General features: G+C 38.4%; 1 protein-coding gene across 3 annotated transcripts in view; it reads left to right on the forward strand.

Annotated features, from left to right (window-relative positions):
- The window catches only part of AFG1L (AFG1 like ATPase), a 58294-nt gene that overhangs the window by 15590 nt on the left and 16953 nt on the right, over positions 1-25751 (forward strand). For all 3 annotated transcript variants that reach the window (XM_081186636.1, XM_081186637.1, XM_081186638.1), the window contains 5 exons: positions 1927-2026; positions 8439-8497; positions 21133-21215; positions 24457-24527; positions 24784-24884. In XM_081186636.1, the coding sequence (XP_081042762.1) occupies positions 1927-2026; positions 8439-8497; positions 21133-21215; positions 24457-24527; positions 24784-24884 (414 nt within the window). The remainder of the gene's footprint in view (positions 1-1926; positions 2027-8438; positions 8498-21132; positions 21216-24456; positions 24528-24783; positions 24885-25751) is intronic.

The raw sequence follows: 25751 nt of genomic DNA on the forward strand, positions 1-25751 counted from the left end.
ACATGCTTATGTTCTTCATTCATTATAAGAAACTGTACCAATCAGAGGATAACTGAGCTTCAAGCACTTACACACATACATTATGATTTTTTTTCAACTTAAGAGAAAAGAAAGCAACTCTAGGTCATAAAAATCTTTTCTCTTAAATGCTAATGAAATTTCTCCATTCTCTCCATTAGCAGATCCCTCTTATTGGTAATTTGTATCCTTTTCTTTTGTTCCCATTTATAATGAATGCTGGGCACAGAAAGAACCTGGGCTTTGAGAATGCTTTCACTTTTGTCTTCTCTTCCAAAGCTACACAGGATCAAAAGGACATAAATTGGCACCCAAGTACACAGAATGACTCTTGCTTTTTTAATTATGTAGCTTTTAAAAAAATTAATGTATTTTGGTAGGCAAATAGATTCAAATTCTGAAACATCAAAACACCAACTGAGAAGGCCTCTTTGCATTTCCTCTGGTCATAAATATTTTGCAGCTTAATGTGCCAGAGTGTTATGCCTTGTCAAAGTCTCCCTGATGTAAACCTAGATTGTCCTATGGCGTGACGCCTTCCACTTCAATTTCCAAACTAGAAGAAAGGTGTGTATTTCTTCCTATTTTCCTTTCTGTTGCCTTCTGCATATTTCAATGGTCTCATGAAGCTGGGTTTTGTTGTTGTTTAAAAACCTGTTTAGTTCTCTTTTTCTTTCTTTATTCCTAGCCCCAAAGATCCTAATTTCTCACATGGTTATATGTCAGGATTCATTGTGTTTGCATGTGCAGCCACCCCATTCACAGTATTGCAGCATGCAGGGCCCCCCCCACCGCCCAGTCCTGCAGCCGTGAGTCAATTGGTTCAGACAGAGCCTCTTCCAAAACTAGCTCTTCATGTGTCACAAGTGCCTTTTAAAGAAGCATAGAAGGGTACTATGGGCAAAGGCAGCTGAGCTGTTTGCTCTGATTTCAGATGTATTACAGCTACTTTGTTCAAAAACTCAGCTCTGCCTTAAACCATTTTCAGCTGGCCTTTCTCATACCTGCTTCTACATTTGTTCTCTTTCTCCATGGTAAGTTTATGTGTTTAATTTAAATTCAGCATATAATAAAGTTAGTCTTTTGAGCCCAACTGTAATAATTTGATGAACAATAAGCAAGAAAGTGAAAACGTTCAAACAAAAGTTTCTTTTCATTATTAATTGCTGCCCTCATTTTTATTGAGACAACGAGTTAGTGAGTGTGTATGTGTGTGTCTATGAAGGGAGAGAGTGATTTGTGTCTGTGAAGGTTAGAAGAGGCTGACTGTGCTGGAACTGACTGCAGTGCCTTTTTGATTATTCATGGACAGTAATAGAAGGCACTTAAAAAGAACAATGAAATTGCTTATTTTTTGTGATGGGCCATCTGTTGAATTGTTTTGTGCAACAATTGCACAATAGTATCTATGTCATATCATTCTATTTTCAACAGCAGCTGATTATGTATACTTGGCTACTTGTCCTTTTTTCCAAAAGTTCCATGACCATTTAAAGTCACCTTTGTGATCCTTTGCTGGAAAGGTAATAGAAGTGTAAAGCAGCTGGTGTGTATTTTCTTCCTTGATCTTCTGAGGGTTGTGTGTGTGTGTTGGTCCAAATTAATGAGGCCTCTTAAATGTTTGGATCTATTTTTCTGTGTTTCCCACCTGTAGTTTTAGAATGGAAGTTAACACAGAATTTTCCAGCAGTTGGTTAAAAAATGATGGGGTTCTGTTATAAAGAACCGACATATTGTTGCACATTCACTGCTTATTAATTATTCCCTCCTTTTCTGCTGCAAGTAGTAATTAGAATCTTCTGTCATTTAACCAACAAGCCTCTTTTGTGACTACAAAATCCAGTTGCAGATCAGTTAATGGAGCAAGTCAAAATCAGCCTCTCATGATGGCGGTGTTGTCTTCCACAGGTCACAGACATTGCTGATGCCATGATTCTCAAGCAGCTCTTTGAAAACCTGTTCCAAAATGGTGTTGTTGTTGTAGCAACATCCAACAGGCCACCAGAAGGTAAAACCAAACAATATGTTGCTATTGGCGTTTTCACTGGAAAGGAATAGATGCCTTGATAAGGTAGCATTACATGTATTCATTTTCTAATTAAGATCAATCTCTTGTGTTGTTTCTATTGTAATTTTTTAAGGTTCTACGCTGTGCCCTAAATGGCACACTTCCTTGGCTTCTGTTCAAATACAGTGGTGCCCCGCAAGACGGAAAACCCGCTAGACAAAAGGGTTTTCCGTTTTGGAGGTGCTTCGCAAAACGAATTTCCTATGGGCTTGCTTTGCAAGACGAAAATGTCTTGCGAGTTCCTGCGGGGTTTTTTTCCTCCCCCCCCCTTTTCCCCAAGCCGCTAAGCCGCTTAACAGCTGATCCGCTAAGCCGCTTATCAGCTGATCCGCTGAGCCGCTTATCAGCTGATCCGCTAAGTCGCTAAGCCGCTTATCAGCTGATCCGCTAAGCCCGCTAAGCCGCTAATAGCGCTAATCCGCTAAGCCGCTAATGGGCTTGCTTCGCAAGACGAAAAAACCGCAAGACGAAGAGACTCGCGGAATGGATTCTTTTTGTCTTGTGAGGCACCACTGTATATGGAAGTGAGGAATATAGTTATGCTAAGGAAACTGTATGGTGTATAGGGGGTAGGAACTCTGAGCAGGAGAGTTGCAGTCATGAACTTCTGTGAACAAAACTCTTCTTATGTGAATGGAAGTGTCTTCAGTTCATGGAACAATTGCTGTAGCACTGAAAAGCCAATAGTCCTTTCAGGTTATAAGATGGAAAGTGGAAGGAAGAAAAAGGTGAGGGGAAAGGGTGATCAGCATTATGCATTTATGACTGCCCCCTGGGTAATTATTTATAGGATTGGTAATATTGCTGATCATCAGGGAGAATGAGCTGAGAAAAATGGATGCTCACATAAATGTGATGTAGTATTCAGAGTATCAGACTAGATCCAAGGAGAATGGGTTCAAATCTCCACTTAAGTCATGAAGCTCAGAATGGCCATGGACCAGTCATTTTTTTCTCTGCCTAACCTACCTCACAGGGTGGTGAGTGGGGGAGAACAATGTACATTGTCCTGAGCTCTGTGGAGAAAGACAAGGATAAGCATACAATGTAATAATAAATGCATGATAAAATAGACAAATGATAGTGATATATTCTCTGGCATAAGGCTCAAGATTAATGAGACCTACTCTAAAACAATCAGGTGTACCTGTAGAAAGAAATGTAATAAATAATTGGAATAACAAACTAAGAAAATGACTGGCTGCTACAAGAAAGAACATGAAACTCTTTAAAGTTTTTCAATAAACGTTGAATGAAATTGCAAATTAATGTGGAAACATGTTTAATAAACTTAAAACTGAAAATGAAACTTCACATATCTTTGTTGCTAAGTAAACATCTAAAAGGAACAAAAGCTTTTCTTTAATCACTTTATATTTTGATTGTTTCTTAAAAACTAGTAGGGAACAAAAAAAATCTACCAGCTGTACTATTACAGAGACATAATCTGTAGTCAGCCATTTGTGTGTGAGAGGAGTGGTTTGTGGTAAGTACTGCAAATATGATATTGCAGTTAAAAACTGCAAATTTACTCAGTACTGTTATTTTCTGCAATCTAGTGTAGTTATGTTTGGCTTTCAAGAATTTCTGAAAAACATACATGTATTTACTAATACTATCATTGCTGGTTCCATATGGATAATATGGTAAGATCCTTAGTAGACTTTCACAGACTTCATTCAATGCTTAAATGAAACAGCAGGTTTAGCTGGCTTCTCACATCAATAAATGACTGGTGATGAAGTGCTCTCCATGGCGTGTAACCAGATACTCAACACTGCAATACAAGTGAACAGAGTAGGAACTGGGAATAGAAATAAAATGACTCTCCCTAATAAACAGAAGTTGGGTCTCTGGCCGGTGTCTACCCAGATAGTGATAAGAAGCATGCAGATCTAGCAAGGTGGGCCCAATTCATGACTTCCTATCGTCAAACAGTATCCTGTCCATCAGCTAATTGTTTGGAATAAACCACCTAGAGATGAGTTTTTGTTTTTGACTGACAGCTTTATGATTTCCTCTGGGAGCCAGCTCCCTCCAAGGTTATTGGAAAGGTCTGATAGCCTCCATTAGTTATGTTTTGCCTGTTTCAAGTTGAATAGTTTATTACACTTTCTAGTTTGCTCCATCTCAAAATCTTGGAAATATATCAGTAAGCTAATCCAGTTTTTTAAAATACATAATTTTTAAAACCCAGAAGACATATCCCATGGTAACCTTGCCTGCTGTATTACTGGTTTATGCATAGTTTTCAAAAATGAATACAAAAAGGGGGAAGTGATTGGCCACATTTCTATGAATGAAGTTCAGATGTTAGGTGTTTTATGTCTTCAGAAGAAAGGATTTATGATTTTGGGGCAGCCACTGAAAACAGCGCTTTGTGTACCCTTGATGAGCAGATTCTATATTCAAAGAACATCTTTATTGGGTGTAGAAGTTGTGAAGGGGTTCTGAAAGAGGATATGTTCTCTTGATTGAACCTGTCTGCTAAGAGTTCTAAACACCTACACACCAAATTATGCTCACAAGTCGTAGGAAGTCAGGCTAGGAGGCTCACTGGCATGATGAGCTTCCACAGGCTGCCTCTGGCCAGAGGCATAATATTAATTTCTGTGCCAGCTAAAATTTCTGTATATCAGCAAATGCAACAATACATAAGGTGCAATATAGTAAGTCTAGCTCTGATGCTACAAAGGCATGATTTAGGCAGCCTGAAAAAAGGAGCTAGCCTTACCAGATGGCATTGATAAAAAATCATTTGTGGACACTGCCAGCAACACTCTTGAGTGAACAGGAAAGACTGAACCCCTGGGATGGTAGGAGTTCTTGTCTCCTAATAAGCAGAACCATACAATGGTGATCTCACAGATATTTGTCCAGAACCCTATCATTAATACTGTAATGCAATGATGGGAAACTTTGTTCAATTCAATGGCCACAATCCCTGTAGTGGCCACATATCAGTGGTGGGTGTGGCTAGAAACACCACTTGTCATCCTTCATCCAGGCAAGCAATAACTGTCATCATAATTCAAAGACACTTTCAAGCTGGTTAAGATTACTAGAGGAAAGGACATAGAAGGACCAATGAGGGGTTCAACCTTGGGCAGAATGGAGACACTGGAGGGTTTCATTTGGCCCCTGGGCCTGAGGTTTCTTACTCCTGCCTTAATTATAATGCTGAAGCTCATTAAAAAATGCCATAGCATCTGCAGAGTCCTGTTGCTATTTAGGCAGATTTAAACCAGGCATAGGCAAACTCAGCCCTCCAGATGTTTTGGGACTACAACTCCCATCATCCCTGACCACTGGTCCTGTTAGCTAGGGATGATGGGAGTTGTAGTCCCAAAACATCTGGAGGGCCGAGGTTGCCTATGCCTGGATTTAAACCAATACCTCTAGCATAGTCTTCATGTAGTATGTGACTGACAAAATTGAGAAGTTCATAGAAATGAGAAAAACAATGTTGTAATTTCAGGTACCAGTCTCTGCCTATGAAACTTTAAAAAGCTTAGACCTGTGGTTCACAGACTTTCCACTCCCAGGCCCATGGACTACTTGAAAATTGCTGAGGATCTTTCTACCTGTTCTTACAGTTGTAATGCACTGAGCCAGATGTTGTATGCTTTTTAATTGATTTTTACTGTTTGTTTTACTTATTACATATTGTAATAAGCAACCACCTTAATGAAGCTTGCGAATTTCAGTTTGAGAACCTTGTCTTATACCCAGCACAACATCACTGTTAGGGCTGCCATATGTCCAAGAGGGATTTCTGAAATGTGGCCCTTTGTCCTGTATCTTAGGCAATTCAATCTAAAAAGCTCAACAATTTTGAGGTCTTCCTAAAAAAAAAAAAGCAACCCTGTCTTCGTGCTAGGATTAACAATCATGGCATGCTTTGCCTCTCAGAAATTCACCTAATGAGTGTGCAGCTCTTCTGGAAACATCATAAGGCTCAATTGTTTTGGCTGGTTTTCAGGAACTGAAGCTAAGCTTCCAGAGGAGTAGGGATTTTAATGGAAATTAATCTGATAAAATCATGCTCAGCTTTATTGGAATTGTCCCGATCCTGGGAGACATGAACATAAACACATATTTAGATAGATAAGCAAGCAATGATATTGCATGGCATTGAAACGATAATGGTCCAGTTGGCTTTGCTGGGACTATGACAGTGCTTAACCATTATACAAAAACAAGCATTGAGTTCACAGTCCTTTATAAATAGTCCAAAGTATGACTGTATATGCTTGAAACGGAAACCCTTACTAAAGATAGTCTTCAAGCTAACCCATATCCTTGGCCAGAGTAAAGGTATTCCTGAAGTTTATTCAGGATTTAATTTTCTTATGCTTACCTCCAGACAGCAGTTTTGTTGCTCCAAATAAGCATTGTAGCACATCCAAAGGGAATGTGTGTGCTGTCTTGGGCAAATGCATTTTTACAAACCTTTTACAATACCTTCACACTTGCTGCAGAAGACCAACTCTGCTGACTGCACGCCTTTAATTGGATCCTATCAGCTTTGCTGGCTAGTGGATTATCACTCTGAGAATCCACAGTGTGGGTCTGGCATGCATTGGCACAGTGCTTCCAGTTCCTGCAGCTGGCAATAGTTTGATTAAACGTAAAGCTGATGACTCCTCCAGGAGGGCCAAAGTGTGCTACACATTATATTATTTCAATGGAATGTGGGCAAAATAAGTTTGCATTATCCTGAAAGCTCAGCTTTCTCTGCAGCAGAGCAGTTTTGTTGGAGTGCTGTTATCAGCAGATTACTTGCAGACAAAACCATTCTTTCTCCTCTACTCCTCAGTTTTGATGTGATCCATGGTATCTGCATTTTGCAAATGAGTTAGAATCATATGCTGAGATGTTCTGGGTCAGTTTCAGTTATTTATTTGTGTCCAATCTTCCTGAATCACAGATACTATAAAATGCAACAAATGAGAATACATCTATTACATCATGGCTATAAATGCATTTGCTTGGGACAGTGAACTCCATTGTTTTAAATGGAACTTACTGTCAAGTAGGGTTTTTTAAATATTATTATTATTATTAATACCCTGTCTTTTCCCCTGATGGGACTTAAGGCAGCTTGCAGATAAAAACAAGAACAGCTAAAACATAGAAAATAACACCCATTAAAAACAATTAAACACTGATAGTTAAAACTATATACATATTAAAGATATGTTTAAAACTGCAATATAATACATTTATTTATGATTGTTGCAAGAGTGGGCCCTTCCAGATGTATCATTATAGATGCTGTGTTCTGAAGTTTTTTGGAGCAAAACTGTAGTGGGCTGTCTACATCAGCAATCATGTGTTGCTGATTATAGCTGTTGCTTTTTTCCATCCACACCAGTGACAGGATGTGATCAGATTGAGAAAAATTCTGTGCCTGTAATCACACTCCTTCCATTCCCTTGTTCCACTGAGCAGTAAATGTCAGAGTTTTGAGCATGTGCACATGCTACTGATAGCCCTTTCGTGTGTTTTGCCTTTTTCGGGGGGGGGGAAGGGTATGATAAATTGCACAAAACTCATTCATGCATACATACATACATACATGTTTTCACATGTTTTATCATAGATTCAAATCAGATTTTCTGGGGATGTTCTATTTCCTCCCATTTTTCTTATTTAGAGTGCAATGCAGTCAAATTTATTTTTTAAATGATGTTTTTTGTCTCATACATTAGAGTTTAAGTATATTTTAAAAAGCAGATACTGAAATGTTAATCACTGTATTGTGTAGCTTTATGCTTTATAAAGTTAACCTCTCCAAAGCAATGAGATACATTTAAACTATGTGGTTAATTTAATTAAGTAAGAAGAATATATTAATTACTTTTAAATACAGTTTAGTTTTAAAAAAACATTGCAGCCAAAGATTTAAATTTAAATTATTTTCTTTTTTCCGTCCTTATTTCTTGATTTGGTAGAACAGAGATAGAGAGCCTGTGTTAGGGTTCCCATATTTCAAACAGTGGGGAAATGTTTTTTGGCCGAAGTTGTGGAGCTTTTGGGGCTAAAAAAATGCTGGATTTCCCTGGACACTGCCCAGTTTCTGCCTGTGCACTGCTGCTGACTTCAATATTCTGGATATGCCTGGGAAAATCTGGGCGTATGACAATCCTAGCTGCGTTGAACTCAACCATATTGTTCAACTCTAATTCCCATTGGCACAGCCAACATAGCTGATGGGAATTTAGTCCACAATGCTCGGAAGACCAAATGTTCCTTCTCCCTAATGTAGAACTTGTATTTGTAAGTAAGACCAAAAGACAATCCTGTCAGAAGTAGGTGGTGAGGATAATATCCTTGTGTTCTCTTTCAGATCTCTATAAAAATGGGCTCCAAAGAGTGAACTTCGTGCCATTCATTGCTGTTCTTAAGGTAAAAGAAGATGTGCTTGATAAGGGATCTTGCTAGCTTACTGATAAGCATCTTTATTGCAAAAATATTGTTCATATTTCTGGGAGGAATTTTCTTTAACCTTCTGGGATTAACTCAATTAGGGGAGGCAGAAGTTAAGATTTCATTTGTAATATTTTTGAATCTTGAGGCTCTACTTTTTCTCCAAACTGAATGACAGAGTTCAGAGCAACAACATAAAAGGAAACATCAGAACAGAAGGAAATTTTCACTTTTCAGCTTTTTTCACATGTAGTATTCATGAAGATAGAAAAAATCCCAAGCCAGGTCTAGGAGAGCACTATCCATTATTACCTGTTACTAATCTACTCTTTTCAAAAATACAAATGAATACAAGGTTCATTTTTCCTATGATTATTTATTTGTTATCTTTTTTAAATTCTTCACTACCTTTCAGAATACAATATTTCCAATGGTGGCTTACAACCTTTAAAATAATTTGAAAGCATATAAAATATAAACATTATAATCACAGTCATAATAGCAGTAAAAACATTTCAGATCAATACATTATAGTAATCACCCATGCCAGATACCAAAATCAATATTTTTTAAAAATGAAATTGCTATTGTGTCATGGGTTTCACAAATTCACGTTTCTCAGCTTTTAGGTACAAAGAGAAAGAGAAAATGTATTAGCACTTGGATTTATATCTTAATCTTACACGAAGAAGGGCTCATTGATGCATGGTTTGTCTGTAGGTTACCAACTTTTATGAACTACTTCCTAATTTTTCTATGGGATTCCAATACAAACTAAATTTGGACTCCTGGAGATTGCACTGCAACTGCACTTGGTTCTTGCAGTCGTTTTCTGATTGCTTAAATCCTTTTTTGGTAACCTAGAATTTCATTATTTTGATCAACATTTTAATTGTATAGGGAAGGGTTCTTTTTCATTTTATTAGTCTATAATCGTCTAAATACACATATTTTAGAGCAAGTCCCATTGATATTAATAGGACTTACTCTCAGGTAAGTGAAAATAAGACTGCAGCCTGCATCTCTCCCTTTAAACTGTCTTTTAAGTCTTCTACGTGGCCAAAAAATGCCAATGTAAAATCAGTATGACATGAAAGAAGTGAATTTTTAAAAAATAGTGTGGAGAGCCTTCTATAGGTAGAAGCAAAGACATTCACTGTGGAAGTGATAAATCCACAAAGCCTGCTTAGATACTAAAGGTGCAATCCATGACCATTTAAGTCTGAGTTGAGTCTGGGTTATTTTACTTAGGTTTCCTTCTTCTATGAGTGGGATTCCAAGTAGCCAGCTCCTGATCCTTAGAAATCAACACAATAAACCTGATTTTGTGCAAAAAACTGTGTTTAGTATTGATTCTCTTATAGAACAGCCATTAGCATTTATGCAGTGATAAAACTGTATGTACATTGCCTTGGGAATAAGTCCTTTTATTTGAACTCAGTGGTACTTGCTTCTGAGTAAACATGTATAAAATTGGACTGTTTGATTATTTCCTATTCTTCCATCGGCTTTCACCCCACTAAATAATCATATTTATTTTTTGTCAAAAAGCCACTATTAATGTTTGGAAGAAGATTCAACTTTATACTACTATTAGGTCAGGAAACTACTACCAGCAGATTCAGAGCGATCTTGGGACAGGGGGTGGGATTCTGGCACTGGTTAGGAGATATAAAATGTCTTTGATTATGTGTTCTGCCTTTGTCAAGCCACCTGTGTTAGAAGCACACAGATCTGTGAATTGACAATTTCTTTTTAAAATAAAAAAGTCATCTTGGTGATTAAATTGATTTGTCAGTTAGTTCCATTCTAATGCTGTGATAGTCCAGTAGCTTTCAGTATGCTGAATGGTTAAAACTTGCTTTTGTGGTCAGTGTCAGCACCCTGACCTCTGCTGAGCTGTCACCTGAGTCAGAATTGCTGGGATTAAGTCTTTGATATTGTGATGTCTTCACTTATCAATTGACTTTTTCATTACTGAAGACGTTAGGCCTTTTGTTTCCCTTCTTAGTAAGTACCCAAGCAAGTCTTAAATAGAAGACTCTTTCTTTCCCAACCTATGGAAGCTGTAGGCTCTGCTTTTCTCTTTTTTTCCTGTGTTAATTAAATGGATTACTTTTGGAATTTACAATACAGTTCAGTTGTGAATCATTGTGTTTAGCATTAGAAAACAAGAGTGAGAGTGAGAGAAAATGAGGGGGGTCTACACGTGCAAGCATACACTCAGTAAATATAAGACTAGAACAGACTTTGGCTCAAATGTTCACATTGTATTTTTTGGGCTTTTAAAATGTGATTGCATATCAGAGTTTGAGTTCAAAAGTAGTTTTAATGCACAAAATTAGAACTCTATATACTCAAAAATTCAGTTTGATCATCCGAAAACTGTCTTTTGGTAGGTATGCAAATCCATACCACATTGAATATATTTATAAGTTTTGTATCTCACAATCCAAATTAATAAATGTTTAAAAATTAGGTAAGGTTTTAAAATATATTTTGTTAAATATATTGCATTTTAAGTACAGTAAGATGACTGCTTGACAATCCTTCATTTAAACATATATTATATATATTTGTCATCTGAAGGTAAAATAATGGTAGCAAACTCTTGCATTCTATTCCATTTTGATCTTAATAATAGTTGTTCTCTGTTTAAGCAAATGAACGCTTTGGTTCCAACAGCTGGCTCAAATTCTGAGTTAGATATGCAATATTGCATTGCTTGTAATGCAATTGATTTGTTTAATGTTTCCTTTGCTTGTGATGTAATGCAAAATAAGGTCTTCCTTATCTTCCCCCACCCCCCTCGCCCCAAAGGTCCGAGCCAATTAATAAGGCTTGTAAGTGCTTTGTCACAGGCTACCATGGAGGTCTGCAGAGAAGAACTTTAATCAATAAACATTTCATTTAGATCATGAAAAGAAAGTGTGAGGAGAAGCTCCCGTAGGAGAGGGTGTTACTGGCAATTCTCTCCTTGCAGTGATATGAGGAATTTGCCAAATTAAGCAAAAGGCCTTCATATTTAACACATTAAACGTGTCAAAACTAATAATGGGAATAGTTTAATTTGGGTTGAACCTTACATTGTGAATATTCTAAAAAGCCACAACTGTTTTCTTCAAAGACTTACTTGTTGAGCTGGATGGACAGGGCAAGAGGAGGTTGTGAGAAACCCAAATAGCAAATAACACTGGCCGAAAGTTGGGGTGGGGAGAGGAATAGATAATTAGGTGTAATTAGCGTGTATGAATTGTTGTCTCCCTGCCCTTGGCTTGAATAAATTTGGAAGAAAAAAACCCAAGTGGTGAAACTGCTTTGATGTAAGAGGAGTCATTGTGGCTTGGCAGCATAAAGGCAGTGTTTTATACTTCTTACATAATGGTTGTGATACAGAAAGACTGAATGGACTCTGCACCCCCCTGTCCGCTTTACAGCAAGGACTTTTGGATTCTCTTGAAACAAAATGCAGCAGAAGTTTTCAGTTGTTGGTAATGAGGTAGCAGACCTCATCAGAGATAGGCGTAAACCATCCTTAGTCTGCTTAGATCTTAATCATTTATTTTCATTCTGGAAATCTAGTTTCTGAAATCAACACTTTCCCTTTTCTTCTTCTTCCCTGTTTGGAGCTCTGGCAGGAGCAAAGATTCAGGCCAAGGAAGGAAGTACAAATCAGATTTTGAAGTAAGAAAGCATTTTGAGCAAACTTCATATTGGATGGAACTGAGTTAAAGTAACTTAGTCATCTTTATATATTTGACCTGCTGTTGAACAACTGCTCATTTAGTCTAGCATGAAACATAGCCAGTCCTGTTCTGCTTTGCAGAAAGGCATACTGTATACCGCTTACTTACTAGAATAAGAGCTATCCTTAGTTGTGGGAGTGCATTCTTTGTAAGAGTTGTTTATACTTTTGGATATAATGCAAAGCACCTTGTCAAAGACCAAGATGTTGGTTCACATATCGCTTCTGTTTGTCGCAGTGGGTAGGGAATGATTCTCTTGAGAGACCTTGAAAAAGGAAGCTGTGTTATGCTCTTACCTTATTCCCCACTAAAACTTAATATTGTTCCCTTTGTTTAGGACTTTCTCTTGATTATGCACCCACTAAGCTGAACTTTAAAGAACTTTATAGTTATTGCAACTATAGTCAAACGATCTCAATCTGTTGCATAGCTACAGCTACGTGGTATGCAGAAACAACTGTAAAGCATCTAATTTGAATTAAGGAACCAAATTATCAATTTTGTGTGCTGAAGCAGAGAAACTAAACTTCTTATTCCAGCTGAGCTTCTGGACAATGATACAGCTATGAAGAATGAACAGTTACTTCATATCCACAGTGTTTTAACAAACATAGGAAATAAATCAATATTAATAGAGAATAATTGTCAGCCTTTAAAAATATTAAGCACAACAAATCTGATTTAATACATACAGACTCCAATTATGCAACATAGCAGCAGTAGTAGCTATAGCCTTACGCACACATTTTATGCATAGTATTCTTTTCCAACTTGAGGGCCTGATCTAATCATTTTGGGTGTTAAAATGCTTTTTATCTTTTTAGATTTAGCATTTTGTATTTATTTAAAAATGTAATATTTATGTACATGCACTCTATTCTCAATTTAGAGTTCTGTAGCTACTGGGAGATGCTTGAGAAAAGGAAACTGGCATTTCATTTAACCCTTTGAGGGTTTATTATGTAGAACAAGTAGCCTTTTGTGCTTGAAGTTGTACACTCTGAAAAAAAGCAACACCTGAATATCTCTGGATCTTGAATAATTATGCCCGATTGTGTTTTGCTGGTGTAGGTCACAGGAAATTCACTTAGGGTAGACTCTCTACAAAGCTAAGATATATGCAGATTTTCTGTTGTTGGATTGTGTAAAAATTATTTACTGTTAATACTTGCATAAAGGTTAGAAAGGTTGATGAAGTGATATTTAGTATTGCTTTACTATTCACTGCGTGTCAGGATGTAATTATGACTGATTCATGGAACTGTCTTAGGAACGAACCATCTTTATTAAAATGCTGATCAAGATAAGAGCTGACAGTAATAAAGAATAGAACATTTTAGTCTTGTTGCTTTTCAATGATTGCTAATTACCCCAGAGGTCATGTATAGTGCTTGGGAGGATTCATTGACATTATTTTCTTTTAAGTCTGCTGTTTGAACAACATCTGAACATGAAGACAAAGACTGAGTGCATACTGAACAATAGTTTGACCAAGTTTTTTTATTCCACAAATACTAGATGATTCCTCTCTTTTCCATTTTGTTACAGAAATTTATGTTCACACGATAAGGCAGGATCTTTGTTTTAAGATCATACCCTGATCATATCCATCACTGTCTTCAGAAGGTCAAACAAATAAAGATGAAACAATGTACTACTAACTCACCTATAGTTTATTGTATGTAGAGCATAACCCAAAGTAGAGGTAATTAAAAGCCCAGTCTCCTTCCTATGACTTTGGTTATCTTATAAATCAGAATCTTCAGTTTCTTTATTAGATTACAAGGTGCATTTAACCTACAATATACCTTCAGAGAGAAGGCTTTTTAGTACCCTTTGTACCATGTTTGGAACTGAAGTGTGGGCAATGTTACATGTCATGATTTGAAGACAAACTAATATCCAGACAGAAGAAATACAAAGCATGGGGGGAGAGATTTAGGCCAATGAAATAAGTATACAGAGAGGAGTAAAACAAATGATTTCAGGCTAAATGTGTTTCTTAAGGGTGTTTTTGTTGTTGTTGTTGTTTTGGTCACAGACCCCTTTGAGAATCTGATGAAAGTCCTCTCCCCAGAAAAATACACATAAACACAAACACACACACAATTTATTCTATCGCTGTAGAAAAATCTTGTGTATGCTCAGTCCACAGACCTCTTGAAGCCTATGGGGTCTATGGGCCACAGGTTAAGAACCCCTGGTCTGAACCCTCGGTTGAACAGCCTCCTACAAGCTAGGGCTCCCCCCAACCGATGTTTTATCAACAGCAACTTTGGTAAACCCCAAGTGGTATGGCCTTGCTGGCTGAGGCTGATGGAAGTTGTAGTCCAAAACATCAGGAGGGGAATCAGTTTTGGGAATGCAGAACTAGAAGAAGTAGCACTTAATGGGAAGTCAGGTGTGGGGGAATGATTTCTGGTATGTGCATGAAATTAGTAGATTAGGTAGGTGCACAGAACTCGGGAACCATAATGAGGGCAGCAGGGTTAGAAGTAGGGTAGCTTGGGTATGGGTAATAACCCTTTTCAGTAGTTAAAATAAACTTCTGAGGGCTTCATGATTGGTGGGCCAGAGGCGAAAAGTGGGTGGGGCAAAGAATGCGATTGTTATCTTGTATAGTGGGCTAAATTCAAGCCATGAAAAGGTTAGTGGTTTCTTCATACACATGTATGTGCAAATTCAGGCAAGCAGAAGGCACCATCATAGTTCAAGGACACATTTCAGCAGGCAAAAGCAGAGTCCCTAGAGCAGGGCTAGTAAGAGGACATGACTTAGAGATTTTAAGAGCTGGGTTCAGTCCCTGGGCCTGACGTTGCCCTATTATTGTTGTTGTTGTTGTTGTTGTTGTTGTTATTTATTTATTTATTTATTTATTTATTTATTTTAAAATATTTTATTAAGGATTTTCTTGTTTTACAGAGGTAGGTGTAATGCCTCGTATTTTTCCCCCCATGTAACATTTTTACAAATCCGTTTCATTTGTTGAGGCATTAGGGGGAGAAGAAAAGAAAAAAGAAAGGGGGGTGGAGAGGGGGAAGATGGATAGGGGTGGGGTCGGGTGGCGGTGTTTCTATTATGTTTAATGTATGTAGAGTTTGGTGTCAGCGTTGCTTGTGTTGTTCGCTTGTGTTCCTTTGGTGGTGAGAGAGGTTGGGGTTGGCCTAGGGTGTGGTTGTTTGCTTGTGATTGGCTGTGGTGATCTTAGTTTTCGTGTGTGGGTGAGGTGGGTGGGTGTTTTGGATCAGGTTAGCCATATTGATTTGTATGCTGTTGGTGGATTATTGTCACTGTCCTGTTGGGCTGTGTATGTGATAAAGGGGAGCCATACCGGGGTGAAGGCGTCTTCTTCTGTTTGTCCCCATGTCAGTTTCAGTTTATTAGTTAATTTTTCTAGTAGGGCTGTTTCCCATACTATTTGGTACCATTGGTCCATGCTTACTCCTGACAGGTCTCTCCAGTGTCTGGTTATGGTGTTTCTGGCTGCTGAGAGCAGGTGGGTTATGAGTTCTTTGTGGTGTAAATGGGCATTGTTGTCTTGGAAGGTGTTTAGTAGGGCCAATTCTGGGGTGATGTCTATTACTTGCTTAGTTATTTTACATATTTCTTGTATGGCTGTTGTCCAGAATAGTTGGATTTTGGGACACTCCCACCACATGTGGAGGTATGTGCCTGTGGAGGTGCACCCTCTCCTGCATTTTGGTGAGGTTCCTGGGTGTATTAGCGCTAGTTTCCTTGGTGTTAGGTACCACCTGTAGGTCAGTTTCAGTGTGAGTTCTTTTCTTTTCGTTGATATGGATTTAAAGGGGGGTTTAGACCACATTCTGGTCCATTGAGTGGGGTTAATCTCATAACCTATGTCATTCTCCCATTGTTTTTTGATTGCGTCTAGGGGATTTGCGGGATTTTGGAGTAGTATTTTGTATATTGCGGATACCGTCCCTTTATCGTTTCCCTTTGTTGTTAGGAGGAGGTTTTCGAAGGTTGTCAGGGGCCTAGTTGCTGCTGATTTTACTGTTGGGTTGTTTAAGAGGGCATGTAGTTGGTGTTGTGTTAACCAGGGCATTTGGGTGTCTTCTAGTTTGTCTTGTATTTCTTGTGTTGACAAGGGTTTGTTATTTTTATAAAAGTCTATTCGGCGATATAAGCCTTTGGTTCACCAGGTTTTTATCTGGAGGTTTTGTGCTGCATGGTGGAATAATGGGTAGTACGCCAGGGGGATTAGTGGGGATGGGGTTGGGGATAGTTTGCCTATTTGTGTTTTCCATGCTTTGAGCATGGCCTGTGTGTACCTGTTAAGTGTTGTGGGAATTTTCTTTAGTTTGTTTGGGAGGAGTGGGTATGTTGTGGTGCCGGTATTTTCAATTGTGTCCCTTATACCCTGCCCATCTTGGCTGGGTTTCCCCAACCACTCTGGGCAGTTTCCAGCACATATAAAAACATAATAAAATGTCAAATCAACATTTCAGACAATTCATTTGCAATTCATTACAAAACCCATCAGCAAAATCATAGCAGTAGGTATTTGTACTTGCAAGATTGGTATAGACACAATACTGGGGAGCTTTTCAACATGCCTAAAGAGATCAGAAACTGGATACAGGATATTGTTCTCTCCCCTTCTCACTCTTCTTTCTGGGAGGAAGTCCCTCACTCCGACCCTAACTAGAGCTATAACAGATGTGCATCCACAATAGTTAGTGTTAACAGGGAAATGTTAAGCAGGGATTCACCTTAACCAAAACCTGAAACCAGATTTTGGACACTGGTAGAAATCCTAGCCAATAGACTAAATTAGTGAATTGATAATACAACCGAATATTTGGAAGAAGTTCTGGCACATAGGCGTTGTAGCAGGCTTTAATGAGGAGGCATTCCTCCTGTTTGAGAAATATATTTCTTTTTAATCTCTTGTATTATGTATTTATTTTTAAGAACAGATGTCCAATAAAAAAACCCTTAATTTAATAATGAAACTTAATTTTTTAAAGGAAAACTGGGTATCAGGCTGGGGGGGGGCATGCAAATCTTTTTTGGGATGGGTCATAGCTTGGTGGTAGAACATCTGTTTGGCATGTAGGTTCCAGCTTTCATGCACAGCATCTCCATTTGGGGCTGGGAGAGAAACCTGCCTGAAATCATCGAGAGACACTGCTTTAGACCAAACTTTAGACCAAACTGAGCTAGAGGAACCAATGGTCTGACTTGGTATAAGGCAGATTGCTATGTTCCTATGCTGTATTTTCAGTATGGATGTTACATCTAACTTGTAGTGATTATATGGAGGAAAGCATAGTTGTCTCCAATGGCTGTATCATTTTCAGTAGTGTTAGGGTTATTATTTCATTCTAACAGAAATTCTTAATATCATGGTTTGTCTCCATTTCTACCTTACAGAGTCTAAAGTTTTCCCCCTTACAGTAACGTGTGTGAGTGATAAGGTTTTTTTTAAACCTTCTTAATTATATTTTCAGAATGTAATTGTGTTTGTCCTTTGCTCTACATAAATACATAAACCAATACATAATAATGCGAGCAGCTGAATAATTCTAAGCATTAAAATTGAATAGTGTAAGAAGTCACAGTCTTTATGCCAATGGTATTGAAATGCTCCTTTGATGTGACATGCAGCTCTGCTATGACTAGCTTCTACTACCATTGGGGAAAGGACAGGAGACTTTTAATACTGCAGATGAATAGGGTTATCAAAAGACTTTAAATGTAAACCAACTGTTAGGAGTGTAGCTTTAAAATTAAGGGCTAAAATATGAAGACTCCAGCTAAAAGTTCTTTAGCTGCTGATTAGGATTCCCTGATGGTGATTAGTGAGTGTGGAATGCAATCATGCCTGTAAGCTTTAATCAATCCCATGATGGAGAAGTCAGTTGCTCAAAGAGAGACCAAATTAATACATGTATTGTTTCTATTGGGCTTATTATTTTTAACACTAAAAAAAAGAAAGTAGGCAAATTTGTGATGAAGTATTTCGGAGCATGCAGAATTTCAAAAATCCAGAAGCATGTGAACTTTACTACCAAATATTATGTCTGTCTTTATCCTAAGAATGTTTTATTTTACATTGTACAACATTCTGACATGTCTTTTGTGTTGTGTTGTGTGAGCAATTAATCTCACTGTGCAGTAACCCAAGACCTTTTCAAATAGCAATTTTCCTTGTGTAAGTACCGTATTTTTCGCCCCATAAGACGCACTTTTTCCCCTCCAAAAATGAAGGGGAAATCGGGGTGCGTCATGGGGCGAATGCCTGCAAGCCTCGCGCGCCCGGCGGGAGGTCCCACCGGGTGCGCGAGGCTTGGGGCGGCAGCCTGTCGCCCGAAGCACGGGGAGCCCTCGGGAGGGCTCCCCCTGCTTCGGGCGAGTGTCTGCAAGCCTCGCGCACCCGGCAGGAGGTCCCACCGGGTGCGCGAGGCTTGGGGCGGCAGCGGACTGCTTGCGCGCACCTAGAAGCTTGGGGCGCGCTGAGCTCAGCACGCCCCAAGCTCCTGCTGTAGCGCAGCGCACCTGGGGGGGAAATAATTTTTTTTTCCTTTATTTCCCCCCCCCCCCAAAATCTAGGTGCGTCTTATGGGCCGGTGCGTCTTATGGGGCGAAAAATACGGTATTTCAAATGTTGAGAGATCTCCATTTTTATTTACATAACCACCTCTCTGTGTATATATGTAAAGTCATGTATTTCTGTTATTAAGATGTTCCAGTGTATGGAAGCTTAGAGAATAGTTTGTGATGTGAATAGGTCACCTGATAATAAGGGCCCCTGCCTGTGCTGAAGTCAGGTGACCCAACAATATGACCATGCTTTTGCTGCAGACCATGGAACTAGCACAGGGGTCAGCAACATTTTTCAGCCATGGGCTGGTTCACCGTCCCTCAGACCATGTGGGGGGCCAGACTATATTTTGGAGGGGGGGGTGAACGAATTCCTATGCCCCACAAATAACCCAGAGATGCATTCTAAATAAAAGCCCGCATTCTCCTCATGTAAAAACACCAGGCAGGCCCCACAAATAAGCCAGAGATGCATATTAAATAAAACGACACATTCTACTCATGTAAAAACACGCTGGTTCCCGGACCGTCCACGGGCCAGATTGAGAAGTCGCATGGGCTGCATCTGGTTGCCTACCCCTGAACTAGCATCTCAAAGCAGATTCCAGAAGCTTGAGCACAATTATAAGAACATCAGTTTTCACTATAAGGGAAGGCCTTCATGTTTCATTGGGGGTGGGGGTAAGCCAAGTTCAGATCTCCTTGTCCTTAGAAACAACTTTTCCCTTCCTACTTCCTCATGTGTTCTGATCTATTATCCACCATGCAATCATTGCTATTATTATATAATTATTAGTATGCATGTATGTGTTGCCTTTATGTGCCAAGATAATGCATAGTTTCAAACAATATTAGAATAAACAAATGATACAAAATATCCTTAGGCAACTTCAGGAACTGATGCCACAAACTCCCAGACCTTCCATCCAGCTTCCCTCAGAGAAGACAGCTCCTAAGGAAGGTGGGAGAGGGATAATAACATTACTAATAATAGCAATTTATACATTTAAAAATATTCAGAACTGCCCCTTCCAAATTGCAGTAAAATTAAGCATTTGCATACACTGTGCAAATTTACTCAAACTGCAGAATAATTTTAAAGGCATTTTTCCAGATTTGCCGCAGAAATCCATTCTTGCCGACCACTGTGTGCTTGGGCTGCAATTTTATTCTTGCTTACTTAGAAGAAAGGTCCACAGAACTCATTGGAGTTAATTATTTATACTTCATTTCTAAAAGTTTGATATGTAGCTTTTCTGAGTTCAAATGCAGCTTACACATTGCAATTCAAAAACACAATCTGTTATATTCAAAATAAAAAAATTCCTTCCTGTAGCACCTTAAAGACCAACTAAGTTAGTTCTTGGTATAAGCTTTCGTGTGCATGCACACTTCTTCAGATACACACTGAAGTGTATCTGAAGAAGTGTGCATGCACACGAAAGCTTATACCAAGAACTAACTTAGTTGGTCTTTAAGGTGCTACAGGAAGGAATTTTTTTATTTTGACTATGGCAGACCAACACGGCTACCTATCTGTAACTGTTATATTCAACTAAGTCATATTCAGAGTAGACCGGTTGTAAAAAACCGAACTTGGTAGCTCAAGTTACTTAGGTCCATAGATTTCATTGAGTCTGCACTGAGTATGACTGTTGGAAATCACCCAGTATCAATAAAACTTCTTTTAGAAACCTAAAAAAACTTACAGCATGCCATAATACGAAGCAGCAATTTATAGAGAACAGGTGAATAAAAAGGTCTGCCAAGTCAAAGTGAGGCTTGCTTATGTAAAGCTCACTTTATTTACCTTCAAGTACCTATGCAGAGAGTTGGGCTGTTCTTGTACATTTAAACTAGGGCTGTGATCGCTGGCATCCCTAGCCCCTATTTCCTGTTGATGAGCAAAAACTATAGAGGTTGTTGGAAACTTTGATCACCTTTTGTCTGATTTGGATAAACGTCCACTTTACGTTGTTGTTTTTGCCTGGCTCTACTACCTTGTATTGCTTACTGAGTGATGCTGAAAATGTATGTTTGTAACAGCTGTATTAAGGCATTCTTAGTGGCCGGGAGGAGAATTCTCAGTGATTTCTTTGTATAACTTTGAAGCAGCCTTGATGGTGGAATGAGCATAATCCAAGTGAATAACTTGCCGGACCCATCATTCAGTTTGCCTTATGCTGATGCATAGGGACATATGAGCTGATGCACTGCTAAGATATGCTGTACTCCCATGCAAAATTCCATATCATCTGCTTAAGGAAAGTAACAACTCTGTTATTTTGTTTCTGTATTCAGAAATACTGCAGCACTATCCAGCTGGATTCCGGAATAGACTATAGGAAACAAACGCTACCAGCAGCAGGAAAGCTATATTACCTGTAAGTTGTTAAAGCTAAAGGTATTTTTCTTTTCTTTTTCTTTCCTTCACTAGCCAACATGTCTTGCCACAGGGGCAAGTAAAAACACTCCCCCCACCCCACAAAACCAAACAAATTCCAACTATCTTCTGTTTTGCCACAGTGCTAGTGCCATCAGATGGCATTTTCAGTATCTTCAGTTACATCGTTTAAAATGTGTGACTGAATCAAAACTAATTAGATTTTGGGGGGAGGTGTGGTGTTTGCAGAACTGAAGTGACAGATGGTTATAAAGCAATGAATATCCTCTTGTAAAAGAGTGTGCAATTCCCTGGTAAATAAAAGAGCATCCTTTATTGTAGTAAACTAATTATTTATACAAATCCTCTGACAAGGACTCATTTACTGTTGGGTGTTACCATTTGTGGATTGAAAAACTTGTCTTATTTTGACAGATGATCTGCTTGTATCTCGGATGTTGATTTCCTTCAGCATTTATTCTCTGTTTGAAGATGATAAAAAATAATACCATAATACAGCTATAAGTACAATTTATCTGTATAGCTTTGATTTCTGTTTCCCTAATGATAGTTTACCCTCAGAGCAATTTGAGAATACAAGTATATGTGATGCAAAGTTGTTCCAACATTTAAGAAGAGAAAGTGGTTTTAATCAAGCCAATACAAGTACAAATCTACTTGTAGCTTTATTATGGCATTGTTTTTTTAATATTATTTTTGAGGAGTTTAAATAAGGACTGGGCTTTCCAGCTAGCAAAATGATTAGCCCCATGCTAGGACTATAATGGGAGTGTACCATTTAGTTCATAATCCAGGGGTAGCACCTTGTATATAATTTTTGGGTGAGTTTTATACTCAGGATTGCCAGACAACTGGATATGACCTGAAGTTTTAGGTTTTAACCTTATTCTTAGGCTTCTGGGGAAGGAATAAAATATTGGAGTTAGGGACTTGTTAATTAAAAGTTACTAAGCATTGCTTCCCATCCTGAGTAGGAAAAAAGAAATTTCACTTCACATAGTGGGTTCAAGGCCACAATTAGTGCTGGCAATACTAACAAATGATTTTGAAATACTAAAATTTTATCTTTTAAGGGAGAAACAATTTATTTTCTCATATTGTGGTAGAATTCATGTATGTTGATATTGTGTTAAGCTTGGACTGCATTGAATGTCGATTGGTACTTCTATAGAAACGTGGTTTTTCCTCCTGCAAATCTGGACTGAGCATCAAAGGGCTTGGGCAAAATTTGCCTGTTTCACCCATAAACAGAGTTCCCACTCCAGATCTATAAAGAGAGGTGCTAGGTAATGTTATGGGGATGGATTTCTGCTTCTGGCATTGCTACATTTTGAGCTAAAGGTATATATATGGGAGCAAGGGCAGAAGAATCCCACAGAGTCTAACTTATATTTCAGGGCCTTCTCTCCTAGTGGGCAAGATGAGATACTAATGGATTGCTAATGGTGAGGCACCATCCTTAGTACAGTGGTACCTCGGGTTACAAACACTTCAGGTTACACATGCTTCAGGTTACAGACTCCGCTAACCCAGAAATAGTACCTCGGGTTAAGAACTTTACTTCAGGATGAGAAAAGAAATCAAGTGGCAGCGGTGCAGCGGCCGCGGGAGGCTCCATTAGCTAAAGTGGTACCTCAGGTTAAGAACAGTTTCAGGTTAAGAATTAAGTTCTTAACCCAAGGTACCACTGTATACATATTTGCTGGCATTGTACTTTTGCCTGAATTCACAAAGGGCTGAGTCAAAGATTGCAACAAGTTGAAATGGAACAGCTGTGGTCTGTCTGAAGGATTGAAATGTGGGGAAAATATATATATTAGGGCAATTTTTCTGTGTTTGGTTCCATAGTCCCAGTCCTTAAAACTACTAGCACTTTTTACTGCACAAAAGAAGTTTATTGTAACATTTTTGCATTCTGTATCCAGACTAAGTCCAGTTTAAACATAAAGAACCATAAGAAGAGAGACCAGGAGTCTCTAACAATCGTTAACACCTAGACAGCAAAGCAAGCAAATACATATGCCACATGGTCAAAGTATTTCCCACTATAGTAATATGCATTGCATTTCTATTTAAATTATAGTAAATGGGTGATGTCTAGCCGAATCCCTTTGAGAGACTCTGGAGCAGACTTGGGAAAGGTGTCAGGGGAAGGAAAGGAAAGGAAAGGCCCATTGCGCAAGTAGACTTCTGCTCATGCAACACAGAGTATCAACCTATAATTCTAAAATGGTATATAAACATATAAATTACCACTATATGCGAATTTTATGCAAATCTGCTTCCTCTTTTGTACTTTTTGGATGGTTATGCGTAAGTGGCTGCTTCAATCATTGCTGAAAATTTCCTGTAATTTCATAATCTTTGGGCATCTCAAATTATTTGGAGAAGGATTTTAGATATGTCAAAACTAATTATATACAATATGATCCTATACATGTTTACTTTTAAGTAAAGCCCACTGAATTTAGTGGGACTTATTCCTAGGTGAGAGGGCATAGGAATGCAAACTTTATTCTAGAAAATGTCAGATCAACACATTACATTTTATTTGTATCTATTTAAACCTGTGATAAAATAATATTTACTTCAGATATAATTTCACTGCACCCTCTTAGAGGTTTGTAAGGGTTCCCCTTCAGATGCTTGCTAGCTTTTGCTTCCTTGCTCTCATTTTGTGTGCGAGGTATAGACATAGTGTGTATGCATTGTTGGCATCTGTCTGTCTCAAGAGACAATGGAACAGTGCGCCATTGAGAGTAAGTCAAAGCATTGGGCAGTTATGGTGCCTGCTGTGGCTGTAGAGACCAACATGGGAGAGACATGTTTCATTGCAGGTGGGGCAAATGAAGTCGTCCAGTTTTGCTGCTACTGATGCACCACAGGGTTTCTTCTCTCTGCTCTCCTCCCAGCGTGTGTGTGTGTGTCTGTCTATCTATCTGATGGCCTGGCCTGGCATTGCCTCATTACTGGAAACAGCTTGAAACACAAAAGTCTTCCTATGTATGCAAATAAAGCAGAATCATCTACCTGAGAGTTAATGTTCTCTGCTTTTAAGTGTATTCTAACTCTAATGTTTGTATTTACAACATAACATCCTGTTCTGTCTTTCTCACTCTCTCTCCTTTTTTATGGGCAAAAAGCTAAGCAAGCTCAGGCAGCTGTTTGATGTTGGCTTCAAGTGTTATTAATTTCATATTCTATTATTCTTTTCACTGTAGCACAAGTGAAGCTGATGTGGAGGCTGTCATGGATAAGTTGTTTGATGAGCTGGCTCAAAAACAAAATGATTGTACGTAAGTTAATTTCTCTTGAAAGAGAATACATTTAGAACACAATGCCCAATCTCCACTGACCAATTAATAAGTTCCACTGCTGTATATGGGTTGATGCCACACTCAAGTGGCAGTCATTGTATCAGCATTTTGTCTAATTTATGTGTTGAATCATGTGCTATTATTCATCAAGCTATGCATTTCCTATCTGTAAGAGATGAGTTTTGTAGTAATTATCCAGACAAGATTGAGTCTTTGTTCATGTTCCCATAGTAACTAGACCAAGGATTTTAAAAGTACAAGGCAGAGAGCTGAGAGTGAATAAAGCGTGTGGAACCATTGCAGACTTCACATTTGAAGAGCTGTGTGACAGAGTGAGTACCCAGTCAAGCCTAGATCAGTTGGGCTTTTCAGGCTCCCCCCCCTCTTTTTTATTATATTATCCCAGCTCCAAACAAGCTTTGAGATATCCTTTGAACCTACAACAAGAAGAATAACAAGAAAACTTGAATTCTAGGGTTGAAAAGTAAAACTGAAAGGGTGAAAAAAAGCATAGCACAATCAGTTTCTTTTGAAAGTGATCTCTATGATAAGCAATTTAAATGTGTGAATAAAATTCTGGAACTTACTAAGGTACTAGTGTCCAAAAGAAATTCACATCTAGATGACAGTTGTTAAATGCTGATCACTTAGGTAAGGAGCACAAAGAATAAAAACTTCCTTTCAGAAGCAGACCAAAGGTCCATCTATCACATGTCTCCAATGGTGAATTACATTTGCTCTATCCTAGCTGTTTTCACTTACCGTACTTCCAGTGAGACAAAAGATAAGACTTCCATCTAAATACCTTTTCAGCCAAGGATTCACATGCTGCCCTTTGAATTACTACTCCATGGTGACTTTCTGTGAGACCCTAGAGAATATTCTTTAAGAAAATACCCATCTGTACCTGTACTGAGAATGTAGAGCTGCCAGCCAGGTGGCTTACTAAAGAAGCCTGTTGCCTTGATCAAGGGCAAAAGCTGTTCAATGGTTGTCTTACCTACTGTGACTTTCTAGGTAAAGTATATTAAGATACTCTGATAGGTAGTTTTGTGTAATGTGGATACTAGAGTTCTATAATTGCATATAGTAAATATTCTAAAAAGGTTTACTTTTTTTAGAATGTAAAATGATCTCTAGAAATCTTATCTAATGGCATTGTATGACCAAAAGTGTCTAGCATTGTGTGTCTTAAGTGT

This window comes from Podarcis bocagei, assembly GCF_964188305.1.
Source record: "Podarcis bocagei genome assembly, chromosome: 3".
Taxonomy (NCBI): domain Eukaryota; kingdom Metazoa; phylum Chordata; class Lepidosauria; order Squamata; family Lacertidae; genus Podarcis; species Podarcis bocagei.